This window comes from Leuciscus leuciscus (assembly GCF_965113295.1).
Source record: "Leuciscus leuciscus genome assembly, chromosome: 15".
NCBI classification, from domain to species: Eukaryota; Metazoa; Chordata; class Actinopteri; order Cypriniformes; family Leuciscidae; genus Leuciscus; species Leuciscus leuciscus.
The window spans coordinates 27,602,378-27,623,140 of NC_138739.1; the positions used below are offsets into that span (position 1 = coordinate 27,602,378).

General features: G+C 48.8%; 2 protein-coding genes across 4 annotated transcripts in view; both read right to left on the reverse strand.

The window, feature by feature from the left end:
* LOC309475887 (uncharacterized protein) overlaps window positions 1-9,553 on the reverse strand; it is a 31,822-nt gene extending 22,269 nt beyond the window's left edge. Inside the window, exon 1 of the mRNA XM_082138836.1 lies at window positions 4,783-9,553. Coding sequence (XP_081994962.1) covers window positions 7,087-9,282 — 2,196 coding nt within the window. The 5' untranslated portion in view covers window positions 9,283-9,553 and the 3' untranslated portion in view covers window positions 4,783-7,086. The remainder of the gene's footprint in view (window positions 1-4,782) is intronic.
* On the reverse strand, window positions 184-20,206 carry LOC309475896 (interferon-induced protein 44-like). Of its 3 annotated transcripts, XM_082138874.1 has the most exons (10): window positions 19,137-19,283; window positions 10,947-11,174; window positions 4,054-4,565; window positions 3,885-3,939; window positions 2,262-2,457; window positions 2,000-2,152; window positions 1,751-1,922; window positions 1,553-1,653; window positions 1,246-1,475; window positions 184-631 (listed from the first exon to the last, which is right to left on the reverse strand). In XM_082138874.1, the coding sequence occupies exons 2-9, from the start codon at window positions 10,967-10,969 to the stop codon at window positions 1,290-1,292; spliced, it is 1,398 nt and encodes a 465-aa protein (XP_081995000.1). In that variant the 5' UTR covers window positions 10,970-11,174; window positions 19,137-19,283; the 3' UTR covers window positions 184-631; window positions 1,246-1,289. The 3 variants fall into 3 exon arrangements, with proteins under 3 accessions (XP_081995000.1, XP_081994999.1, XP_081994998.1); XM_082138873.1 differs by lacking the exons at window positions 184-631; window positions 19,137-19,283 and adding an exon at window positions 19,419-20,206 and having other exon boundaries at window positions 1,144-1,475; XM_082138872.1 differs by lacking the exon at window positions 184-631 and having other exon boundaries at window positions 1,144-1,475.
* Between the last annotated feature and the right edge of the window lie 557 nt (window positions 20,207-20,763).

Consider the following 20,763-nt stretch of genomic DNA (forward strand, 5'->3'; position numbering starts at 1 on the left):
CGTCTTTCTGTAATCTGATAATTATATTTAAGAAAACTGTCCAAATTAAATTTCAATGAATCTTGTTAGCAAAGGAAAATACTAGAACAGAGCATCATACATGCCTTTGGTAAAAAGACAGTAACACAATCATTCATTAACACTCAGGAAATTTAAAACCATTACAGCCCCAAAAGAAAAATCTCCAACAGCAGCGATTTATTAGGAAGGTGTTCTCCACATGACAAACATCATCCAGATCAGTCATCTGCAAAGTTGAGCGGTGAGAAGCAGGACATCACTGTTAAAAGTGAAAGTGACATGTGAATGCAAAGTATGGGAACCCATACTCAGAATTTGTCCTCTGCATTTAACCCATCCAAGTTACGAGTAGTGAACACAAACACTGCAAACCGTGACAGGACACACACACCCAGAGCAGTGGGCAGGCATTAACAGAGGCACCCGGCGAGCGATTGGGGGTTAGGTGCCACGCTCATGGGCACCTCAGTCATTTCCTGCCAGTATTGAGAATTGAACCCATAGCCTTTGGGTTACCATCTGACTCTCCAGCTCCAGCTCCTGACTGTAGTTCTTCACCGGTAACACACAAGACGCCGGGCACACCTAACCGAGAGCTCACCTCCTGCACCTTCAGAGACAAAACAACATCTCAGTCTCATCATGCAAACGCAGCCGTCCTGTTTTGCTGGAGGAAAATGAGGGGTGAACGCAGCAAAAACTTTTTGCAGTGGATGAGAAACTAAAAAAAAAAAAAAAAAAAAACTCCATCTGTAACCCAAGTATATATATACACCGTGAGACATACAGAGATAAAAATTTACTACATTTGTCAATGTAATTTTTTTCTAGCTTATTCTGTTCTGTGATTGGGTTTCTGTAAAGTGTACAAATAAAAAGTCTGATTTAGCATGTAGGTAAATTAAAATGTTTCACTAATATATATTTTTTTATACATTGACATGATAAAGTCTTTGAAATGTGTATTATTCATTTTTATTTTGCACAGGTGTAAAATAAATTTTCAAGCTTAAATCACAAAATAAAGAAAGATCCATTTATCAAAGGAAGCGTGTTTTTTTATATATATATTCTTTATATTATTCAGTTTTAGCATATTGAATTCTCCATTTTTTTGGGGGGGGAAATTTGTAGTCAAGTAGGCCTACCTTATTTGCATTTCCTTTTCTATGACTAAAAAAAGAACTAGTACAGAAAAACAGAACAGAATAACAATCTTCTAACTTAAGATCAAGAAGTATCTATCCCGATCTATGACACACAGCACTTTATTTGGGTTTGTCCTCCACGGGACCAACATCATCCAGATAGTCGTCTGCAAAGTTGAGCATCTGCTGTAGCGCCGTGAGAAGCAGGACGTCACAGTTGAGCTCCAGCTCCAGCTCCTGACTGTAGTTCTTCACCGGTAACACACAAGACACCGGCACACCTAACCGAGAGCTCACCTCCTGAACCTGCAGAGACAAAACAACATCTCAGTCACTCGGAGTCCTGTGGGAACAGCTCATGTGATCATGTGACCATGTCTCACCTTCGTCTTGATGTAGGAACTGACATAAAGGCTCTGAAGATCTTCCTCCACTAGAGGACATGCTTCATCTACTTTTGTCATCAAGACAATCTGAGCAATGCCTGAAAATGATGTGGTGTGTCAATGCAACTATCAGGTTGCTCAATGTACAACCTACTTTGGATTAGTCACATGATTGGCATAAATATGTTCACTTACCCAGTGAGTTCACTTTTCTGCGTATGGCAGCGAGTTTTTCCTCAAGTTTGCTGGACATGAGGGAGATTTTGGTGGCGTCGATCACATACACCACACAGTGGATCTTCTCCTGTAGAGATGCAGGTCTGGAGGCCTTTTGCTCATCCGGTTGAAATGGTGCCATGGGGTTGAACTGAGGATTTAGCATGAAACAGAACTTTTATCATTCATACTTCAACCTTCATTCATTCTGCAGAATAGTGCACTTACTTTATAGCGGTCTGGTACGTGACCTTGAAGAATAATGCTGATGTCATCAATATCCAGTCCTGCACCTGATTGTTCCTCGAGTCCCATGGTGTCACACAACACAAATGGCAATGGCTTTCCTTCACGGCCGTCTTTCACTGGGTATGTGCGAAACTACCAACCAAGAAGAGAAACACATCAAGATCTGAAGTCATCAAGAGCTGTTCCTCGACCTGAAGAGAGACTTCTGTAGGAAACACTATGAATCCTGTTGAATCTGTACCTGTGTGGTGAGACTAGTGCCTGCAGATCCTGACATGGCTTTGCTGGTCATGCGGCCCATGAAGACGGAGTTGATGGAGTTGAAGAAACTGGATTTTCCAGCACCGACAGGACCGATCATTAGGATTCTGACTCGACTCATAGACGGCATCAGGGGTTTATAATTCCTGATCGATTCCATGAGTTTGTCTCTTTGTCTACAACATAAACACATTTTTATAGCTGTATATCAAATTACAATAGAAAAATATAGCTGCACAAAAATAATTTTGATGTCTAATATATATCCAAAAGCAATACCTAATAAAAGCAAGTCATTCTGAAAACACTGTTCTCAGCAACTTTTCAAAAGAGTGTGAAGTTATCATTTGCAGCTCAAAATTAAGTCTAGAAGTATTTATCTTAAGGTCTTTTTTAATATTTTATTAACCTAATTATTAAACTAATTATATAACACCTAACACTACAAGTGAACTGGATCTATGCCTTTACTGTTATTCAAATTGATAGAAAAAGACAAGAGCTAAGAGATTTCTTATCCATTAATGCAGGCAAAAGCCCAGCAATGAATAAGTTAAAACTCTAAACAATCAAAAGTATAAAATAGACTGTTACACACACACACACACACAGAGAGAGAGAGAGAGAGAGAGAGAGAGAGAGTGATCAAATGATAAGTTGGAGACTGTTTTACCAGTTAGTTGAGCCAAAAAATACATTTCCACAAAAAAAAAACCTAAACTGTGACAGAAAGTCTTTGATTATGTCTAAATATAAATACCAAATGCAAAAGCTAATAAAAGTAATTAATTACGTATGAAATCCATTTGAGATATCAAAAATCTGCTGGCAATTTAGCATCCTCAGTGTTTTAGCTTCATCCTGACCGAGTTTGGTCATTATAGTTAACTTCCTGTTGGGCTGGATTATGACTTAAGCCCCTTTCACACAAAGATTCCGGAAAATGCACGGATAATGTGTCCCGGGATTTGTCCCGGGATCGTTTGATTCACACTGCCATTGATTTTCTGGAATCTGTAAGTGCGTTCACACACATCCCGCAAAGACACGTGACGTCAGGATGTGATAACTCCTGTCAGGTTGTGCGATGGCACGTGCATCATCTCTACAACACACCCCTTACGGCATTGGTCCTGGCTTTTGTTCACACTGGGCGCGTTCCGGGACTCGGGCATCAATCCCAGGACGTGTTTGCGTTCATACAGAAGGCACTCTAGCAATTTTATGGCAATTTCCCGGGATCAACGCGTTGTGTGAAAGGGGCTTTAGAGTGTGAAAGTTGTTTGGCCTGATGAGATCTAAAAGTGTTTGAAGTTTGGTTACAGTAGGTGAAAAGGGGTGTACTACAGAACCCCTCAAATACAACCATATAAAAGGGTCTGCTGCAGAGCCCCCCACAACCCCCCATGTCCACTTGTGCGACCCTGATGGCCGACGATTCCAACGTGTGTGTGTGCAAAGTTTCAAGAGTTTTTGAGCATGTAAAGGGTCCCAAAAGTGCCTGAAAATGTGAAATAAAAATGTACCTAAAGAAAACAACAGGGCCCTTCGCCCCTTAGGGCTTGAGTGAACAAAAGATCTCAAAACCTAAGCGGAAACATACTCAGCTGTCCACAGAACGTTCCTCCATGGTTTCTGCTCAGCACTGATTTGAGAGCCTGACACAATAAGTAAAATGTTAACAATAAAAAAACAACGTTATTTAAAAGGACTGATCTTATTGTACATGACTACATGTGCATATAAAACTTTTTTTCTGATGATTGACTTACCCTGCTCCACTTTGTACACTTCACATTCAGTCAATTGAGCGTCGTTCCCATACATTGTTGCCGGAACAACACTAAATACACCCCCTCCTTGATTTAACAAAACTGGTTGGTTGTTATAGCAAAAGTACAACTGTTGGCCGAAGTTGGGTCCTCCAGCGTCATCATAACGTGCATACTGTCCACTGTTAACTTTGATGCACACAGGGATCTTGCCCTGAAAGCTATATAGGAATATGTCTGGATCAGTAATTTGCTGTCCGCTTTGAGCATAATCTACACTAGTGTATCCACCAAAGATGTAGCCTGAACTGTTATAGGCTACAAGTAAAGTTGGACCCTGACGGTCACATCGCTGATGAAAGGCAGAAGCTTGATATCCATGAACAGAAGCTTTGTAGAGAAGAGTCAGTTCAACATTCCCCAGCAAACCACAGAGCTGATTTATTTTCTCCTCGGTTAAATCAGAAGTGAGGGAGTCCGTGGTGACATTTCTAACTTGTCTTTTATGCATCCTTGAAGACAAAGACATGCAAATAATGCAATATAAATTGAGCTTAATAAATTCATATTTTCAGTCAGCACATTCCACTAACAGGGTACACTTTAGGGTCATATTCTATTTATTAATTTATTTTTTACATCATGATTAGATCTACTCACTGCATTCATAAAGCTCAATTCAATCCTGTTACCAAATTTATAAAAAAAAAATAAAAAAAAATAAAAGACCAAATCACTAAAATTCTTTAATTTATTGGAAATATAAGGTATAATATATAATACATTCGGTCCCAAACTAAACTGTATTTACAAGGGCCATTTACATGACAGCATTTTCAACGAAAAACATATGAGTTTTGGCCGTTCGTTTACACAACAGCAGCGTTTTGGGGGCGTGAAAATGCTAACTTTTGGAAACGGGGTTCCAAAGTGCAAGTTTTTGAAAACGATACCATTATTAACGTCTCTGTATAAACTACAAAAACACAAATTTGTGAAGGTGACGTCACGCGCATGTGAATAATGTGTTAAGTCTATAGACAAGAAGTGTTTCTTTACAAAGTGACATAGGTGTGAACAGGGATGTTGTCCTTTGTGCGCGAAATAAAATAAAAAACGCAAAGGAAAAACTTTTACATTTTTTTAGTACATGTTGTCGTGTAAACATACCCCAAATTTTGGTAGCAGGGTTGAAAAGCTGTAAAAATCTCAAGTAAAATGAGTAGAATGTAAAATGAATGTTCTATTGGTATAAAACACACCTATATAGGCTACAAATTTGTCTATTTTGTTTATATTACAGCAGCTAAAAACGTAATCGGTTACTAACGTAACCTCGGTTCTCTCTAGAAGAGGGAACGAGTATTGCGTAAGTTAGCTTACGCTACGGGTAAAGTAATCTTTTCTCGAGATATGAAGCCAAAAATTATCCTTAATTTTTATATATTGTCAACGCAGTGCAGCAGCTAGCAGACCTAGAGCAGGCTATCTAGTGCGCTCATTGGCTGCCCCGCGGCAACTGCATAAGCCTACCAGTGAGCCTGGCGTGACGTCACGCCCAATGAGGGCGCGCGCGCCATCACGCGTCACAGCCCGCCAGAATGGGGGGGTGGCTAGCATATAAAGGGAAGGCTCGGAGGCTGATTCTCTGGTTTTCGTCGACTGAAGCGACATGAGCTCGCGGCGCGAGCACGGCGGGTTACGCAATACTCGTTCCCTCTTCTAGAGAGAACCGAGGTTACGTTAGTAACCGATTACGTTCTCTTACGAGAGGTTCTCTCGTATTGCGTAAGTTAGCTTACGTTACGGGAACCCCTTGTCAACGCCGTGCACGCCTAGCATCCACTACATGAGTCCCAGGGGAAACCCGGGGAACACTGATCAGTGGGAAACAGGTGGCCGACAGAGTGGGCCAACACATGTTCATAAGCACACATTAGGGGGTGTAGAACGGCTCGGCCAGTCTAGACAGATACTGACACAACCCTTTCTGGTGCAGCTCAACCAGGAGAGCTAAATCGATTAAGTAGCCTGCGCACAGTAGTCTGGGCAGAGCATACACACGACTTAGACTGATAGAAGTTTAGCCTGCAGGGCGGGAACTTCCAGGTTATAAAACCTAACAAATGTAGAGGGGGAGGCCCAACCTGCCGCTGTACAAATGTCATGAATGGAAATCCCGCTGGACCAAGCCCACGATGAGGCCATGCCTCTGGTGGAATGAGCCCGGATGCCCAAGGGGCACTGCAGGTTTCTGGACGCATAAGCTGCCGCAATAGCGTCCACTATCCATCTGGACAGACTGTGTTTCGAGGCGGCGAGACCCTTAGTGCGCCCTCCGAACAAAACGAAAAGCTGCTCCGAGCGCCTGAAAGCGGCGGAGCGCGTGACGTAATTCCTCAGAGCCCTGACAGGGCAGAGGAGGTTACTATCAACCTCGCTGCCGGATGCCGGTAGGGCTGAGAGGGAAATGACCTGCGCTCTGAAAGGAGTGCCCATCACCTTGGGGATGTGACCATGTCTCGGTTTGAGAATGACTATTGAGTCATTAGGTCCGAACTCAAGACACGCCGCGTTAACTGATAACGCGTGCAAGTCACCCACGCGTTTAACTGAAGACAGAGCTATCAGAAAAACGGTTTTGAATGTGAGGTATTTCAGATCCACAGTGTCCAAAGGTTCGAAGGGATAAGCTTTCAGGGCCTCTAGGACCGAAGACAAATCCCAAATCGGAACCGAGGGGGGCCGCAGGGGATTCATCCTCCTGGCTCCTCTGAGGAAGCGGATGATGAATTCATTCCTTCCTAATGCGCGGCCGCGCCGAGTCGGCGAACGCTGCAATAGCCGCAACATAAACTTTGAGCGTGGAAGGGGATCTGCCCACGTCCAGCAGCTCCTGAAGGAAGCACAAAACCCCCGAAATCCCACACGTTTGTGGGTTTAGATTTTTCCCCGTGCACCACTTGTTAAACACAGACCATTTTGACGCGTAGAGCCGTCTCGTAGAGGGAGCTCTAGACTGCGTGATCGTGTTCACGACCCCTTTTGGCAAATCAACGAGTATCCGTTGATTATCCACGCATGCAGAGAGCAGCGCTCTGGATGGGGATGCCAGATCGAACCGCGGGCTTGAGAGAGAAGGTCTCTTCTCACCGGGATCGGCCATGGGGCTGTGTCTGCCAGCCGCATTAATTCCGGGAACCATGTCTGGTTCTCCCAGTGCGGGGCTACGAGGAGCACTGAGTGGCGCGTTTCTCTGATCCTCCCGATCACCTGGGGTAACAGCGAGATCGGGGGAAAAGCGTACAGCGGGACGCTGGGCCAGGCTTGGGCCAGCGCGTCCTCGCTCTTCGAGAAGAATATCGGGCAGTGGGGGTTGTCGTCTGATGCAAAGAGGTCGACTTTCGCTCTGCCGAAAAGGCGCCATAGAAGCTGGACTGTCTGGTGGTGTAGAGACCATTCCCCGGGGGGAACGTTGTCTCTGGACAGTCTGTCTGGGCCGTCGTTCAGGTGACCGGGCACATGCGTGGCTCTCAGCGAGCGCAGTGAGCCCTGATCCCAAACGAGGAGGCGTTCCACCAGTGCGCAGAGGATTTTGGATCTGATCCCGCCCTGACGGTTCACGTAGGACACCACTGACATGTTGTCTGTGCGAACTAGTACATGGTGTCCTCGCAGGTATGGGAGAAAATGTTTCAGTGCATTCTCGACCGCTAGCATCTCCAGACAGTTTATGTGAAGGCATTTCTCCCGGTCTGACCAGAGGCCATAGACCGGTCTGCCCTCGAGAAGCGCCCCCCAACCTAAGTTGGAGGCGTCTGTCGAGATCGTTTTCCGGTGCGAGATAACTCCCATTGTAACTCCCCGTTGGTACCATTCGGCCGCCAGCCAGGGCTGCAGGGCTGAGACGCAGCCCTGATTCACACTGACTCGCGAGCCGCCGGCAATCCACGCTCTGCGGGGCGCTCTCGTTCTCAGCCAGCGCTGAAGCGGGCGCATGCGCAGTAAGCCCAGCTGAAGCACCGCTGCAGCTGAAGCCATGTGGCCCAACATCATCTGAAATGTTTTCAGGGGGAAACACCTGCCTTTCTGAAAAGACGCGGCGAGATGTCGAATACGGCGTGCGCGCTGTGTCGACAGTCTGGCCGTCATAGCCACCGAGTCCAGCTTTATTCCCAAAAAAGAGATTGACTGACTGGGTATTAATGAGCTCTTGGTCCAGTTGACCGAGAGACCCAAGCTTTTCAGATGGCTGAGAAATGCTAGTCTGTGGGATATGAGTTCTTCCTCTGACTGCGCTAGAATCAACCAGTCGTCCAAATAGTTCAGAATTCGCATGCCCTGTGTTCTCAGGGGAGCGAGGGCCGAGTCCATGCACTTCGTGAACGTACGGGGTGCTAAAGACAGGCCGAACGGGAGGACGGTGTATTGATATACCTGACCGTCGAAGGCGAATCTCAAGAATGGCCTGTGACGGGGTATAACCTGAATCGGAAAGTATGCGTCTTTCAGATCGAGAGAAATAAACCAGTCCCTCGGGCGGATTTGCGTGAGGATTTGTCTGGTTGTGAGCATTTTGAATGGCCGTCTCATGAGAGCTTTGTTCAAATATCTCAGATCTAATATGGGTCTGAGAGCTCCGTCCTTCTTGGGAACGAGGAAATAACGGCTGTAAAAGCCCGTCTCGGTCAGAGAAGGATGCACTCGTTCTATCGCCCCCTTGCACAATAGTTTCGCTATTTCTGTATGAAGCAGATGGGCTGCTTCTGTATTCACTCTCGTCTCGGTCCGTGCTCGAAAGCGCGGGGGACGGCAAGCGAACTGCAGCGAATAGCCCCGTTTCACAATGTTCAGCACCCATTCTGACACGCCCGGGATAGCTTCCCACGCTTTTGCATGCATGGCTAGGGGTCGAATGGCCTCTGGGTCCCGGCCGCTGCACTGCGCGGGATAGGGGACTCGTAACAGAGGAATTTGCGCGGTGCGCGTGCTGTCGATGCTGGGGAACGGGAGCTTGCTGATAGCGATAACTGGCTGGACAGCACTCAATGACTCGGTCACTTGGGACGGAGAACATTTTGCAGTGAGAAACCCGTGACGCGAGAGCGGCGTGGGCGTTAATGTGTTTATCAGTAAGTGTGAGCGCTCGTAGGCAGGCACAGGGCTTACATTCGTAACACGGCCAGTGGTGGGGAGCTTTAGGGGGTGAACACTGGGGTGTAGGCACATTTACTACACTCATAACACCGTCGGCGTGAGCCGGATAACCAGACTTTATACTCTTTTTGAGATTTCTCTGGGTCGCCGTGAGAACGGCTTTTGTGTGCAGGCGAGCGAGTTGTGTAACTGACTCGTTGGCTGCGGTGAACACTACTGCAGTAGCCTTTTCTAAGGGGACTGGCAGAGGTAAAGTTGTGTGTTTTGACGGCGGTCCGGCCGCGGCGGGACCCAACCGTCTTTTCCTCCCTGCGTATGCTAGGACTTCGCAGGCTCGGGCTTCAGCGAGATCTTAGGCCGGGGGCCCCGAGGGGGAGGCGGTCTGTGCTGGCTGGATGAGCGTGACCTAGGGCGGCCGCCCTGTCGTTGCTGCGAAGGCGGAGGTCGAGACGAGCGCTGTGTAGAGCTGCGTGCAGGAGGCTGTGCTTGAGAGCGGCCTGCAGCGGAACTCGAGCGGCGAGGCAGGAAGAGGTTCATGGCCTGCGACGCTTTCTGTACCTCCGAAAAACGATCCACGATGCCGCTTACAGCAGGGCCGAAGAGGCCGGTGGGGGAGAGCGGGGCGTTAAGGAAGACGGACCGTTCAGACTCACCCATGTCGGCGAGCGTTAGCCACAGATGGCGCTCGGTGACTGTAAGCGAGACCATGGATCTCCCGATGGCTTGGGCCGCGGTCTTGGTAGCGCGAAGGGAGAGGTCCGTCGCGCTGCGCAAGTCTGTGAAGGCGGTGTGACTCGGGCCTTTCTCGTCGATTTCGCGGATGAGATCGGCCTGGAGGATCTGGAGAACCGCCATTGTGTGCAGGGCAGAAGCAGCCTGTCCAGCGGCAGAGAAGGCGCGGCTGACGAGTGCTGACGTAGTCCTGCAGGCTTTTGACGGGAGGGTAGACTTTGAGCGCCATCTCGCGGATGGGGGGCAAAGGTGCGCTGCAACTGCCTGTTCCACCGGGGGAATCTGGTTATACCCCTTCTCCGTGGCTCCGTCCACGTGAGAGAGAGTTGAGGAGACTGAGGAGCGGAGTCTCACGGAGAAAGGAGCGTTCCAGGATTTGGAAAGCTCAGCGTGGAGCTCAGGCAGGAAGAGTGCTGACCTAGAGGCAGGCGCTTGGCAGCGGCTAGGCAGAAAACACCCGTCGAGCCTGTTAGGCGCGGGCGCCTTCGGTGGTGACCATTCGAGGGCGGCGGCTTCTCTCAGAGTGCAGCGATGCGGAGAGCTTCGCTGAAGAGACGAAAATCAGAGAATCAGCCTCTGAGCCTTCCCTTTATACGCTAGCCACCCCCCCATTCTGGCGGGCTGTGACGCGTGATGGCGCGCGCGCCCTCATTGGGCGTGACGTCACGCCAGGCTCACTGGTAGGCTTATGCAGTTGCCGCGGGGCAGCCAATGAGCGCGCTACATAGCCTGCTCTAGGTCTGCTAGCTGCTGCACTGCGTTGACAATATATAAAAATTAAGGATAATTTTTGGCTTCATATCTCGAGAAAAGATGACTCTACCCGTAGCGTAAGCTAACTTACGCAATACGAGAGAACCTCTCGTAAGAGAACAGCTCATATTTAGTTTGGCCATTTGTTGAAAAAGCTCATTAAAAGTCACTTTTCCCCTGTTTGTGGCTTGTGTATTAATTTGTTTGTTTGATGTACTAATGCACAACTGAATTTTATTTTTCATACTTACTTTCCTTTAAACTTGCTGTTCATTGCTTCTGTGAATTGCCACTGTACAAAGAGTTATATTGGCAGATCCGAATTTAGAATATATGTATGTTGTTTTGGTGACTGGAAAGGACTGTATAATTTGACTGGTCTTTAAAAGGTTGTGACCACCAGGGGGCATCGATTAGAATGCAGACAAGATGTTCCGTTTAGATGTTTTATTGAGATAAAGGTTTAAATGTGTGTGGTTCTGAAACAGAGATACAGGCATAAATCAGTAAATGTAGACTCTCTATATAAATGTTAAATAGTTATTACATGCCTAGCAGGTATATAATAAAACAAACAATCAAGAGATTAAATTATAGTTTTGTTATGTATGACTTAAATGCAGTGTTATAATAAATGCTTATTACTAAGCAAATACAAACTTAGAACTGCAGTAGTACACTATATCCCTGTTCAAAGATGAATTTGCTGCACATTAACTGCAACAATATACAACATGCTAAATTCAGCTGAACATATAATAATTATGAGCTGCAGTTACTCCTTAAAATAAACAACGTTACACATTGTGCAAAAACAACAGACATTATTTCAACTGAGACACGTAAGGCTTGCAGAGCAACACCTCCATTAATTAACAGCGTTCTCAACAATTAAACAAACGAGCAGTGCGAAACCATAGACAGTATAAAGTGCGAAACCCCTTTCCAGTTAGTAACCCCTTTCCATGGTGACGTTTTTTTGTGGGCGGAGCTTAGGTGGAGGCAGAACGATTCCCCTGGCCGCTTCACTAACGCTAGTTCTCTTACGAGAGGTTCTCTCGTATTGCGTAAGCTAGCTTACGCTGCGGGAAAGTCTCCTTTCTCGAGATACTGAAGCCAAAAATTATCCTTAATTTTTTTAAACTTTGTCAACGCAGTGCGGCAGCCTGCAGACCTAGGGCAAGCGAATCGAGTGCCCATTGGCTGCCCTGCGGCAACTGCAGCAGCCTATGGCTGAGCCTTGCGCGTGACGTCACGTCCAATGAGCGCGCTTGGCGCGCTTAATGCGTCACAGCCCGTCATTAGGGGTGTGGCTTAGCGTATATAAGCAAGGAACAGAGGCTGCTTCACTGATTTCTGTCTCTTCAGCGAAGCTCTTCGCATCGCTGATCTTCGAGGAAGCCGCCGTCGAATCAAGCGACCAGCACGCCGAGGATTTCAGCCTGAGGACGCCGGCCGCTCGCCGCCTTCAGCCTTCCCTGCCTGCTGCGCCATCCGGCATACATATCCTTTCTTTGCTCTGTGTTGTGTGTTTGTGTGTCCGCCGCGACACACCTGCATCTAAAAGAGCGCGAGGCGTTGTTGCAAATGCCTCGCTCATCCTGTGGCTCGTGCAGAGCCGCGCTCAGCGACGGAGACTGCCACGTGCTGTGCACTCTCTGCCTGGGCTTCGACCACGCAGCCCGCGCTCTCTCCGAGGGCGGCTGCGATCAGTGTGAGGAGTTACCGATGTCGACCCTACGGGCTCGACTCGCTAAATTCGAGGAACCTCCACCTTCTCCGGCCACTTCTTCTGGGCCACGTAAGAAGAAACGTCGCTCCCAAAGGCCGCCGGAACTGGACGCTACAGCTGAGCGCTCGCCGGAACCTCTCCCGCGAGTCTCGCTCTCTCCTTCCCCCCCACCCTTCACCGACGCGCAGCTGCCGGCCTCTGCCCGCACTGCCGTCGTCCTGGGGGATGATGCAGATGATGCCGCTGACAGCTGCTCTCTGCTCGCGTCTGACAGCGAGGACTGGTCGGGCTCTCACCGCTCCGCCCCCTCGACTTTGGAGTCTACCAGGTCACGTGCCAGTGTTGACGCGGAGCTTCTCCGCCTCCTCACTCAAGCGGTCGAGAGAATGGGACTGGATTGGTCCCCACCTAAGGAGCCGGAGCCCAATCGCCTTGACGGGTGCTTTCTACCTAGCCGCCGCCCTGCGCCTGCCTCTAGGTCAGCACCCTTCCTGCCTGAGCTCCACACCGAGCTTTCTAAATCCTGGAACGCTCCGTTCTCCACCAGACTCCGCTCACCAGTCTCCTCGGCTCTCTCTCAGGTGGACAGAGCCGCCGAGAACGGCTATAACGCTATCCCCGCCGTTGAGGAAGCTGTGGCAACGCACCTTTGCCCGCCGTCTGCTAGATGGCGCTCAAAGTCTGCCCTGCCGTCTAAAGCCTGCAGGACCACCTCAGCTCTCGCCGGCCGCGCTTTCGCCGCCTCCGGCCAGGCTGCTTCCGCCCTGCACTCAATGGCCGTCCTTCAGATCCTTCAAGCCGACCTCCTCCGTGAGCTGGATGAGAAGGGCTCGGGTCCGTCCGCCTTAACTGATCTGCGCAGCGCTACGGATCTTGCGCTACGCGCCACCAAGACCGCTGCTCAAGCCATCGGCAGATCCATGGCCGCGCTCACCGTCATCGACAGACACCTCTGGCTGACTCTCGCTGACATGAGTGACTCAGAGCGCGCCGTTTTCCTGAACGCACCACTTTCGCCCACCGGCCTCTTTGGCCCTGCGGTCAGCGGAATCGTGGATCGGTTCTCCGAAGTTCAGAAGGCGTCACAGGCGATGAACCTTTTCCTGCCCCGCCGTTCGAGCCCAGCCACAGGCCGCCCTCAAACTCAGCCTCCTGTGCGCAGCTCTAACCAGCGCTCTTCCAGGCCTCCCAGCGCTTCGCAGCGACGCCAGGGCAGTCGCCCCAGGTCACGCTCGACCAGCCGTCACAGACCGCCGCCCCCACGGGGCCCGCGGCCCAAGATCGCTTTGAAGCCTGAGCCCGCGAAGTCCTCCTAGCATCCGCAAGGAGGAAAAGATGGTTGGGTCCCGCTACGGCCGGACCGCCATCGAAACGCACAGCTCTGTCAGTCCCCTATGTTCAGGCTACTGCAGCAGCACACACCGCAGCCAACGAGCCAGTAATGACACTCGCTCGCCTGCACACAAACGCCGTTTTCACGGCGACTCAGATAAATCTCAAAAAGAGTATAAATGCTTTAAGTGTAGAAAATGTGCCCACACCCACGTGTTCACTGCTTCACACATGTACAATCCCCATGGTAACGCGCCCAGAGCGATCTCTCATAAAGCGGCCTCACACCGCTCGAGTACTAAATGTAGGAAATGTGCCCACACTTCAGTGCCCACACCTACTCGCTGCTCGCTCTGTCACTCAGTTACCTCAAGTTGCTACGGCCCAAGCCGCAGGGATATTAAGTGTAGGAAAAGTGCCCACTCCCGTGTGCTCACTGCCTCACGCAGACCAGGTTCCCATGGCAACGCGTCCAGAACGCTATCTCTTAAAGCGGAAACTTTCCGCTCGAGCATCAAGTGCAGAAAATGTGCCCACAGCATTGTGCTCACACCTGCCCACTACCAGCTCTGCCAGACAGGTTACAAACCTCATAAAGCTTCCAAACACTGGCCGTGTCATAAGTGCAAATCCCGCGCCAGCTCACGAGCACGCGCACCCACTTTCAGACACCATTATCCCCACGCCGCTCTCGCGCCTGGGTTATTTGACAGCAGCTCACGCTCCATCGTCCGAGATCGAGCTTCTAAAATCTGCACAGTCGGCCAGCCCTGTTCTTCTGCCCTCGTGTCCGAGCATCGGCGGCGCGCGCGCCGCTCCATCCTCTCTGATACAGGTTCCCCATCCCGCGCAACGCGGCGATCTGAACCCAGAGACCATTCGACCCCTAGCTATGCATGCAAAAGCATGGGAAGCTATTCAGGGCGCGTCAGAATGGGTGCTCAACACCATAAGACACGGCTATTCGCTCCAATTTGCTCGTCGCCCTCCGCGCTTTCTAGCGCAGACGGAAACGAAAGTGAGTTTGGAAACAGCGCATCTGCTTCAAGCAGAAATAGCAAAGCTGCTGCGAAAAGGGGCCATAGAACAAGTTCATCCTTCCTCGAGCGAGTCAGGCTTTTACAGCCGTTACTTCCTCGTTCCCAAGAAGGACGGAGCATTAAGACCTATTTTAGATCTGAGACATCTGAACAAGGCTCTCATGAGACGGCCGTTCAGGATGATTACAACCAGACAGATCCTTGCGCAAGTTCGCCCAGGAGACTGGTTTATCTCTCTCGATCTGAAAGACGCGTATTTCCAGATCCAAATAACTCCCCGTCACAGGCCATTCTTGAGATTCGCCTTCGACGGTCGAGCTTATCAATACACAGTCCTGCCGTTCGGCCTGTCTTTAGCACCCCGTACATTTACGAAATGCATGGACACGGCTCTCGCTCCCCTGAGGAGTCAGGGAATGCGAATTCTGAACTATCTGGACGATTGGCTCGTTCTAGCGCAGTCAGAGACAGAACTTGTGTCTCACAGAACAGCGCTACTCGACCACCTGGAGGGTCTGGGTCTAGCGGTCAACTGGACCAAGAGCTCGCTCTCGCCCCGGCAGTCAATTTCCTTTCTCGGAATAGAACTGGACTCGGTGGCAATGACGGCCAGATTGTCGGAGCAGCGCGCGCGCCGCATTCAGCGCCTCGCTGCATCCTTCAAAGAAGGCACACAGGTTCCCCTGAAAGCATTTCAGCGCATTCTGGGGCATATGGCCTCAGCTGCAGCAGTGCTTCAGCTGGGTTTACTGCGCATGCGCCCGCTTCAACGCTGGCTGAAAGCGCGCGTTTCCCATCGAGCCTGGGCGACCGGCGGCTCGCTAATCAGAGTGACTCAGGTCTGTGTCTCAGCCCTGCAGCCCTGGCTAGCAGCCGAATGGTATCACACCGGAGTGACTATGGGAGTGGTTTCACACCGGAAAGTTGTCTCAACAGACGCGTCCAACCTAGGTTGGGGAGCGCTCTTCGAAGGCAGACCGGTCTATGGCCACTGGTCAGACCAGGAGAATCTCCTACACATAAACTGTCTAGAGATGCTCGCGGTCGAGAAAGCGCTCATGCACTTCCTCCCATTCCTCCATGGTCACCATGTTCTAGTCCGCACGGACAACACTTCAGTAGTGGCCTATGTGAACCGCCAGGGCGGTGTCAGATCAAAGCAACTCTGCGCCCTGACGGAACGCCTCCTCGTATGGGCTCAGCACTCTCTGCGCTCTCTGAGAGCATCGCATGTGCCTGGCCATCTGAACGAGGGCCCCGACAGACTGTCCAGGGACAACGTTCCCCCTGGGGAGTGGTCTCTACACCCCCAAACAGTCCAGTCGCTGTGGCGCCGCTTTGGCAGAGCGAAAGTCGACCTCTTTGCGTCAAAAGACAACGCCCACTGCCCAGTGTTCTTTTCAAAGAGCGAGGACGCGCTGGCCCAGACATGGCCCAGCGGCCCGCTATATGCGTTTCCACCAGTCTCTCTGCTGCCTCAGGTCATCGAGAGAGTCAGGAAAGCGCGCCACACAGTGCTCCTCATAGCCCCGTTCTGGGAGAACCAAGCTTGGTTCCCGGAACTCATACAATTGGCAGACTCAGCCCCCTGGCCGATTCCGGTGCGGAGAGACCTTCTCTCCCAAGCCCACGGCTCGATTTGGCATCCCCACCCAGAGCACTGGTCTCTGCATGCGTGGAGCCTCAACAATTACACGCTGATCTACCAGAAGGGGTGATGAACACGATCATACAAGCTAGAGCCCCCTCCACGAGGCGGCTCTACACGTCTAAATGGTCGGTGTTTAACAAATGGTGCACTGCCAAAGGGCTTAATCCACAGACATGTGGGGTCTCGCACGTTTTGTGCTTCCTTCAAGAGCTACTGGACGCGGGCAGGTCCCCCTCCACGCTCAAAGTCTATGTCGCGGCTATTTCAGCGCTCTCTGTCTCAGAGCCGGGCCGCGCATTAGGAAGGAACGAGTTTGTCATCCGCTTCCTTAGAGGAGCGAGGAGGATGAACCCCCCGCGACCCCCGTCGGTTCCTATGTGGGATCTTTCACTGGTCTTAGACGCACTGAAAGCACATCCCTTTGAACCCTTAGAGACTGTGGATATGAAATACCTCACGCTCAAAACCGTTTTTCTGATAGCTCTGTCTTCAGTAAAACGTGTGGGAGACCTTCACGCGTTATCCACTAACGCTGCGTGCCTCGAGTTCGGACCCAATAACTCTAAAGTTATTCTCAGACCGAGGCATGGGTACGTCCCCAAAATTCTGGGCACTCCCTTCAGAGCGCAGGTCATTTCCCTGTCAGCCCTGCCAAATGATGGCTGCGAAGCGGATAGTAATCTCCTCTGCCCAGTTAGAGCGCTAAAAAGCTATATTTCACGCTCCGCCGCCTTCAGGCGTTCAGAGCAGCTCTTTGTTTCGTTTGGTGGGCGCACCAAGGGTCTCGCCGCCTCGAAACACACCCTGTCCAGATGGATAGTTGACGCTATCGCAGCTGCTTACGCATCTAAAAACCTGCAGTGCCCTTTGGGCATTCGGGCACACTCCACCAGAGGCATGGCCTCATCGTGGGCGTGGTCCAGTGGGATTCCCATTCATGACATTTGTGCGGCGGCAGGCTGGGCCTCCCCCTCCACATTTGTTAGGTTTTACAACCTGGAAGTCCCCGCTTTGCAGGCCAAAGTGCTATCAGTCTAGGTCTCGCGTAAGCCAGCCCACTGTCTGTGCGCGGGCTATGTTGTGGATTTAGCTCTACTGGTTGAGCTACACTATGTGGGAAGTGTTAGTTGGACCGGCTGTGCCGCTCCCTGCCCCATATTATGTGCTTGTGTACTGTGGTATCTTGGCCGCCCAGCTCCGCTTCGCGTTCCCTGGGCCCCCCCCCATGGGATTCATTCAGGATGCTGGGCGCGCGCACGGCGTTGACAAGGGTGTTCCCGCAGCGTAAGCTAGCTTACGCAATACGAGAGAACCTCTCGTAAGAGAACGTACTCGGTTACTAACGTAACCTCTGTTCTCTCTAGAGAGGGAACGAGTATTGCGTAACCCGCCGTGCTCTCGCCACGAGCTCATTTCGCTTCATGCGACAGAAACCAGTGAAGCAGCCTCTGTTCCTTGCTTATATACGCTAAGCCACACCCCTAATGACGGGCTGTGACGCATTAAGCGCGCCAAGCGCGCTCATTGGACGTGACGTCACGCGCAAGGCTCAGCCGCTGCTGCAGTTGCCGCAGGGCAGCCAATGGGCACGCGATTCGCTTGCCCTAGGTCTGCAGGCTGCCGCACTGCGTTGACAAAGTTTTAAAAAATTAAGGATAATTTTTGGCTTCAGTATCTCGAGAAAGGAGACTTTCCCGCAGCGTAAGCTAGCTTACGCAATACTCGTTCCCTCTCTAGAGAGAACAGAGGTTACGTTAGTAACCGAGTACGTTTTCAAGTTTTGTTAGCTTGTTTTTTTTAACAATGACTAGAGAAAATCAGATTTTATCTTAATGTGTAAGGTCACTCACTGTCCAGGACCGCGATTGTTATTTGCAAAAGTTCATTTTAACGGACATAACCAGATTGACCGACCCGGCCGTACACGCTCATTCAATGGATGGACGATCTGACAGGATTAACGTTAACACTACCTCGGTTGAGTGGCCTGACATCTACACCTACCTGATAGAGAAACCAAGCATAAAGACAAACTGAGGGCATTTAAATCTTTAGATGCCTGATAACTATGTGCTGAATCAATGGTCACGTACAAGACTTGTGTTGTGTGGTACGATCCGAAGCTCTGCCTAGTCATCGCCAAGGCTAGAAGACGACCATGTAAAGAGTGACATTACAGAGCAATTTTAATGATGTGAATATTTTCTAGAAATAAAAATTACAGATGCAGCAAATTCATTTTTTAACTATGTATTTGATTATTCTTTCTTACCAGGTTCTTCAAAAAAAGTCGTCCCAATCAAACACAACAATGTAGGCTATAATGATTCACAAATAATCACAATAGTTTCGAAAACATTATGCGATAAATTTTCAAATTGGAGCCTGTAGGCTACTCCGTCGATTCTTGCACCCAACAACACAACAAGATGACATTTAATTATAATTACAATAATAATATTTTCAACTCCTTATTATGTAGCCGAATCAGTGCTGGTTTGTATTGGCTGTCTCCAGTTTTCCCTTTGTTTTGCCTCCAGCTAACACCGTGACGTAATTGTGTGACGTCGGCGCAAAAGGGGTCTATTTTTTTACAGTCTATCTATACCTATGGTCTATACAACAACGAGCAGCAACATGCCACGAGTCATTGTGAGGTAAAAACAACAAACTTCAGTATACTTACTGGTAGTTGCACGCACACAATACTAGGAACTTGTAAATAAGTACAGCAACACTATCTTATATTATCTATATAAATATAAACTGCACAGTCTTTCAACGCCAGCGCTCTCTTCCAAGCTTTTCCGAAACTGAAACTCAAGCTGTCTGCTTTCGCGAGCCGCAGAGCGCAGTGACGCTCCTGATTGGCTGATTCTCAAGCAGCCAGTTTTATCTGCCTGAAAAAGGTCGTCCTTCGTCACATATGTAATATTTTATACTCTTATAATATGTATGTGTAACTTACCTTTTGTAGGGTACTTGCTGTGTGAAAAGAAACACTGAAATGCTTCAACTTGTTCTTAGGATGTTACACCCAAGTCAAACCTGTTCTCTTTGCTCAAACATTAGCATAGTGAACAGGGCCGTGCACAGGGGGGTGGCCCGGTGGCTAGAGCCACTGCCCTTCTGCCCTCATCAGCTGAGGTGCCCCTCTCGCCCCCCTCCCTAACCCTCCAGAAGATTCCCATAAAAACGTTCTGTTATCGCTCCGCTAAAGATCCACTGATTCCGCTAATCCGCTCCGTGTTTTCCTGCTCGCTCCGCAGCGTCACTCGTAGACAAGCATGTGCCCGCTCCCCGACGACAGACGACAGTTTCAGAATAGAATTTCGTCCCATTCACAGGTCGATTACAAATTACAATCCACATTACAGACAGTAGTCGATCCACAAAATTAGTATTTTGTTAATATGTTTTTGTATTTCTGTCGCAAAATGTTTTGCTCTTGGTCTTCAAATAGTGCTAACAAGTTACAACTCGTGCAACATCCATGTTCTTGGAAGAAAAGCAAATGTGTTTTGTGCCGTCAGCCACCTTGTAACCTACTATACTAAGGTACTATTCATTTAGATTAGAACACATTTAGATAATATATAGTATATTACCTTTTTATTATGTATAATCTTAATATGGTCTCATTAAAATATTATAAATATGATGTAGGCTATGTTATAGATAGATTCTATATCAACTAAGGCAACTGATTATAATGGGAAATATATTTACAGGAGTTAAAGTGTGAAAAACTGTCTGCTAAATATTCTATACATATTTACCCTCTGGCTTTCTAGAACTTTGATTCAATTTTTGCAATGTTGAATAGGCTTTGTCTTTGCTCTTTCTCACTCTGTTCTTCTAATTTTGTGAAGGCATTGTTTTTATGTCTACAAAATCTGCAAACAATAGAAAATGTTATTTATTTATTTATTCGTGATTTATTTATTAGTGTTATTTATATTAGATTAGATCAGGTTAAATAATTTGATTGAACAATAATTATTATTTTCACTACTCCCAGTGTATGATTGCAGAACAATATATGTTTGAAAATTGATGGAGCAACAGATTTTGTGTGAAAATAAATCAGAAAGGTGGTTTGTTTAAAAATCGTATTAATGTATGAGGTGGCAAGGAGGTACACACAGGGTAAAACCAGCATGGTAAGACTGGACACACAGTATTGATAAAAAATACTTAAGCTAAATTAATATGCTTTTAATAATGTCTAAGTTGATACTTGTTCAAACCAAATGACTTTAGCAAAGTTTATATTAATTGATTGATCATCAATTTGAGTTATTTTGATAAAT

Bases quoted from the DNA above. Each gene is read 5' to 3' on its own strand.
- LOC309475896 (XM_082138874.1), bottom strand. From the start codon at position 10,969: ATGAACAGCAAGTTTAAAGGAAA. The intron at 3,940-4,053 runs GTAAGTCAATCA...TTATTGTGTCAG, and splicing joins AGTGTACAAAGTGGAGCAGG to GCTCTCAAATCAGTGCTGAG. The intron at 2,458-3,884 runs GTATGTTTCCGC...TTTATGTTGTAG, and splicing joins AACGTTCTGTGGACAGCTGA to ACAAAGAGACAAACTCATGG.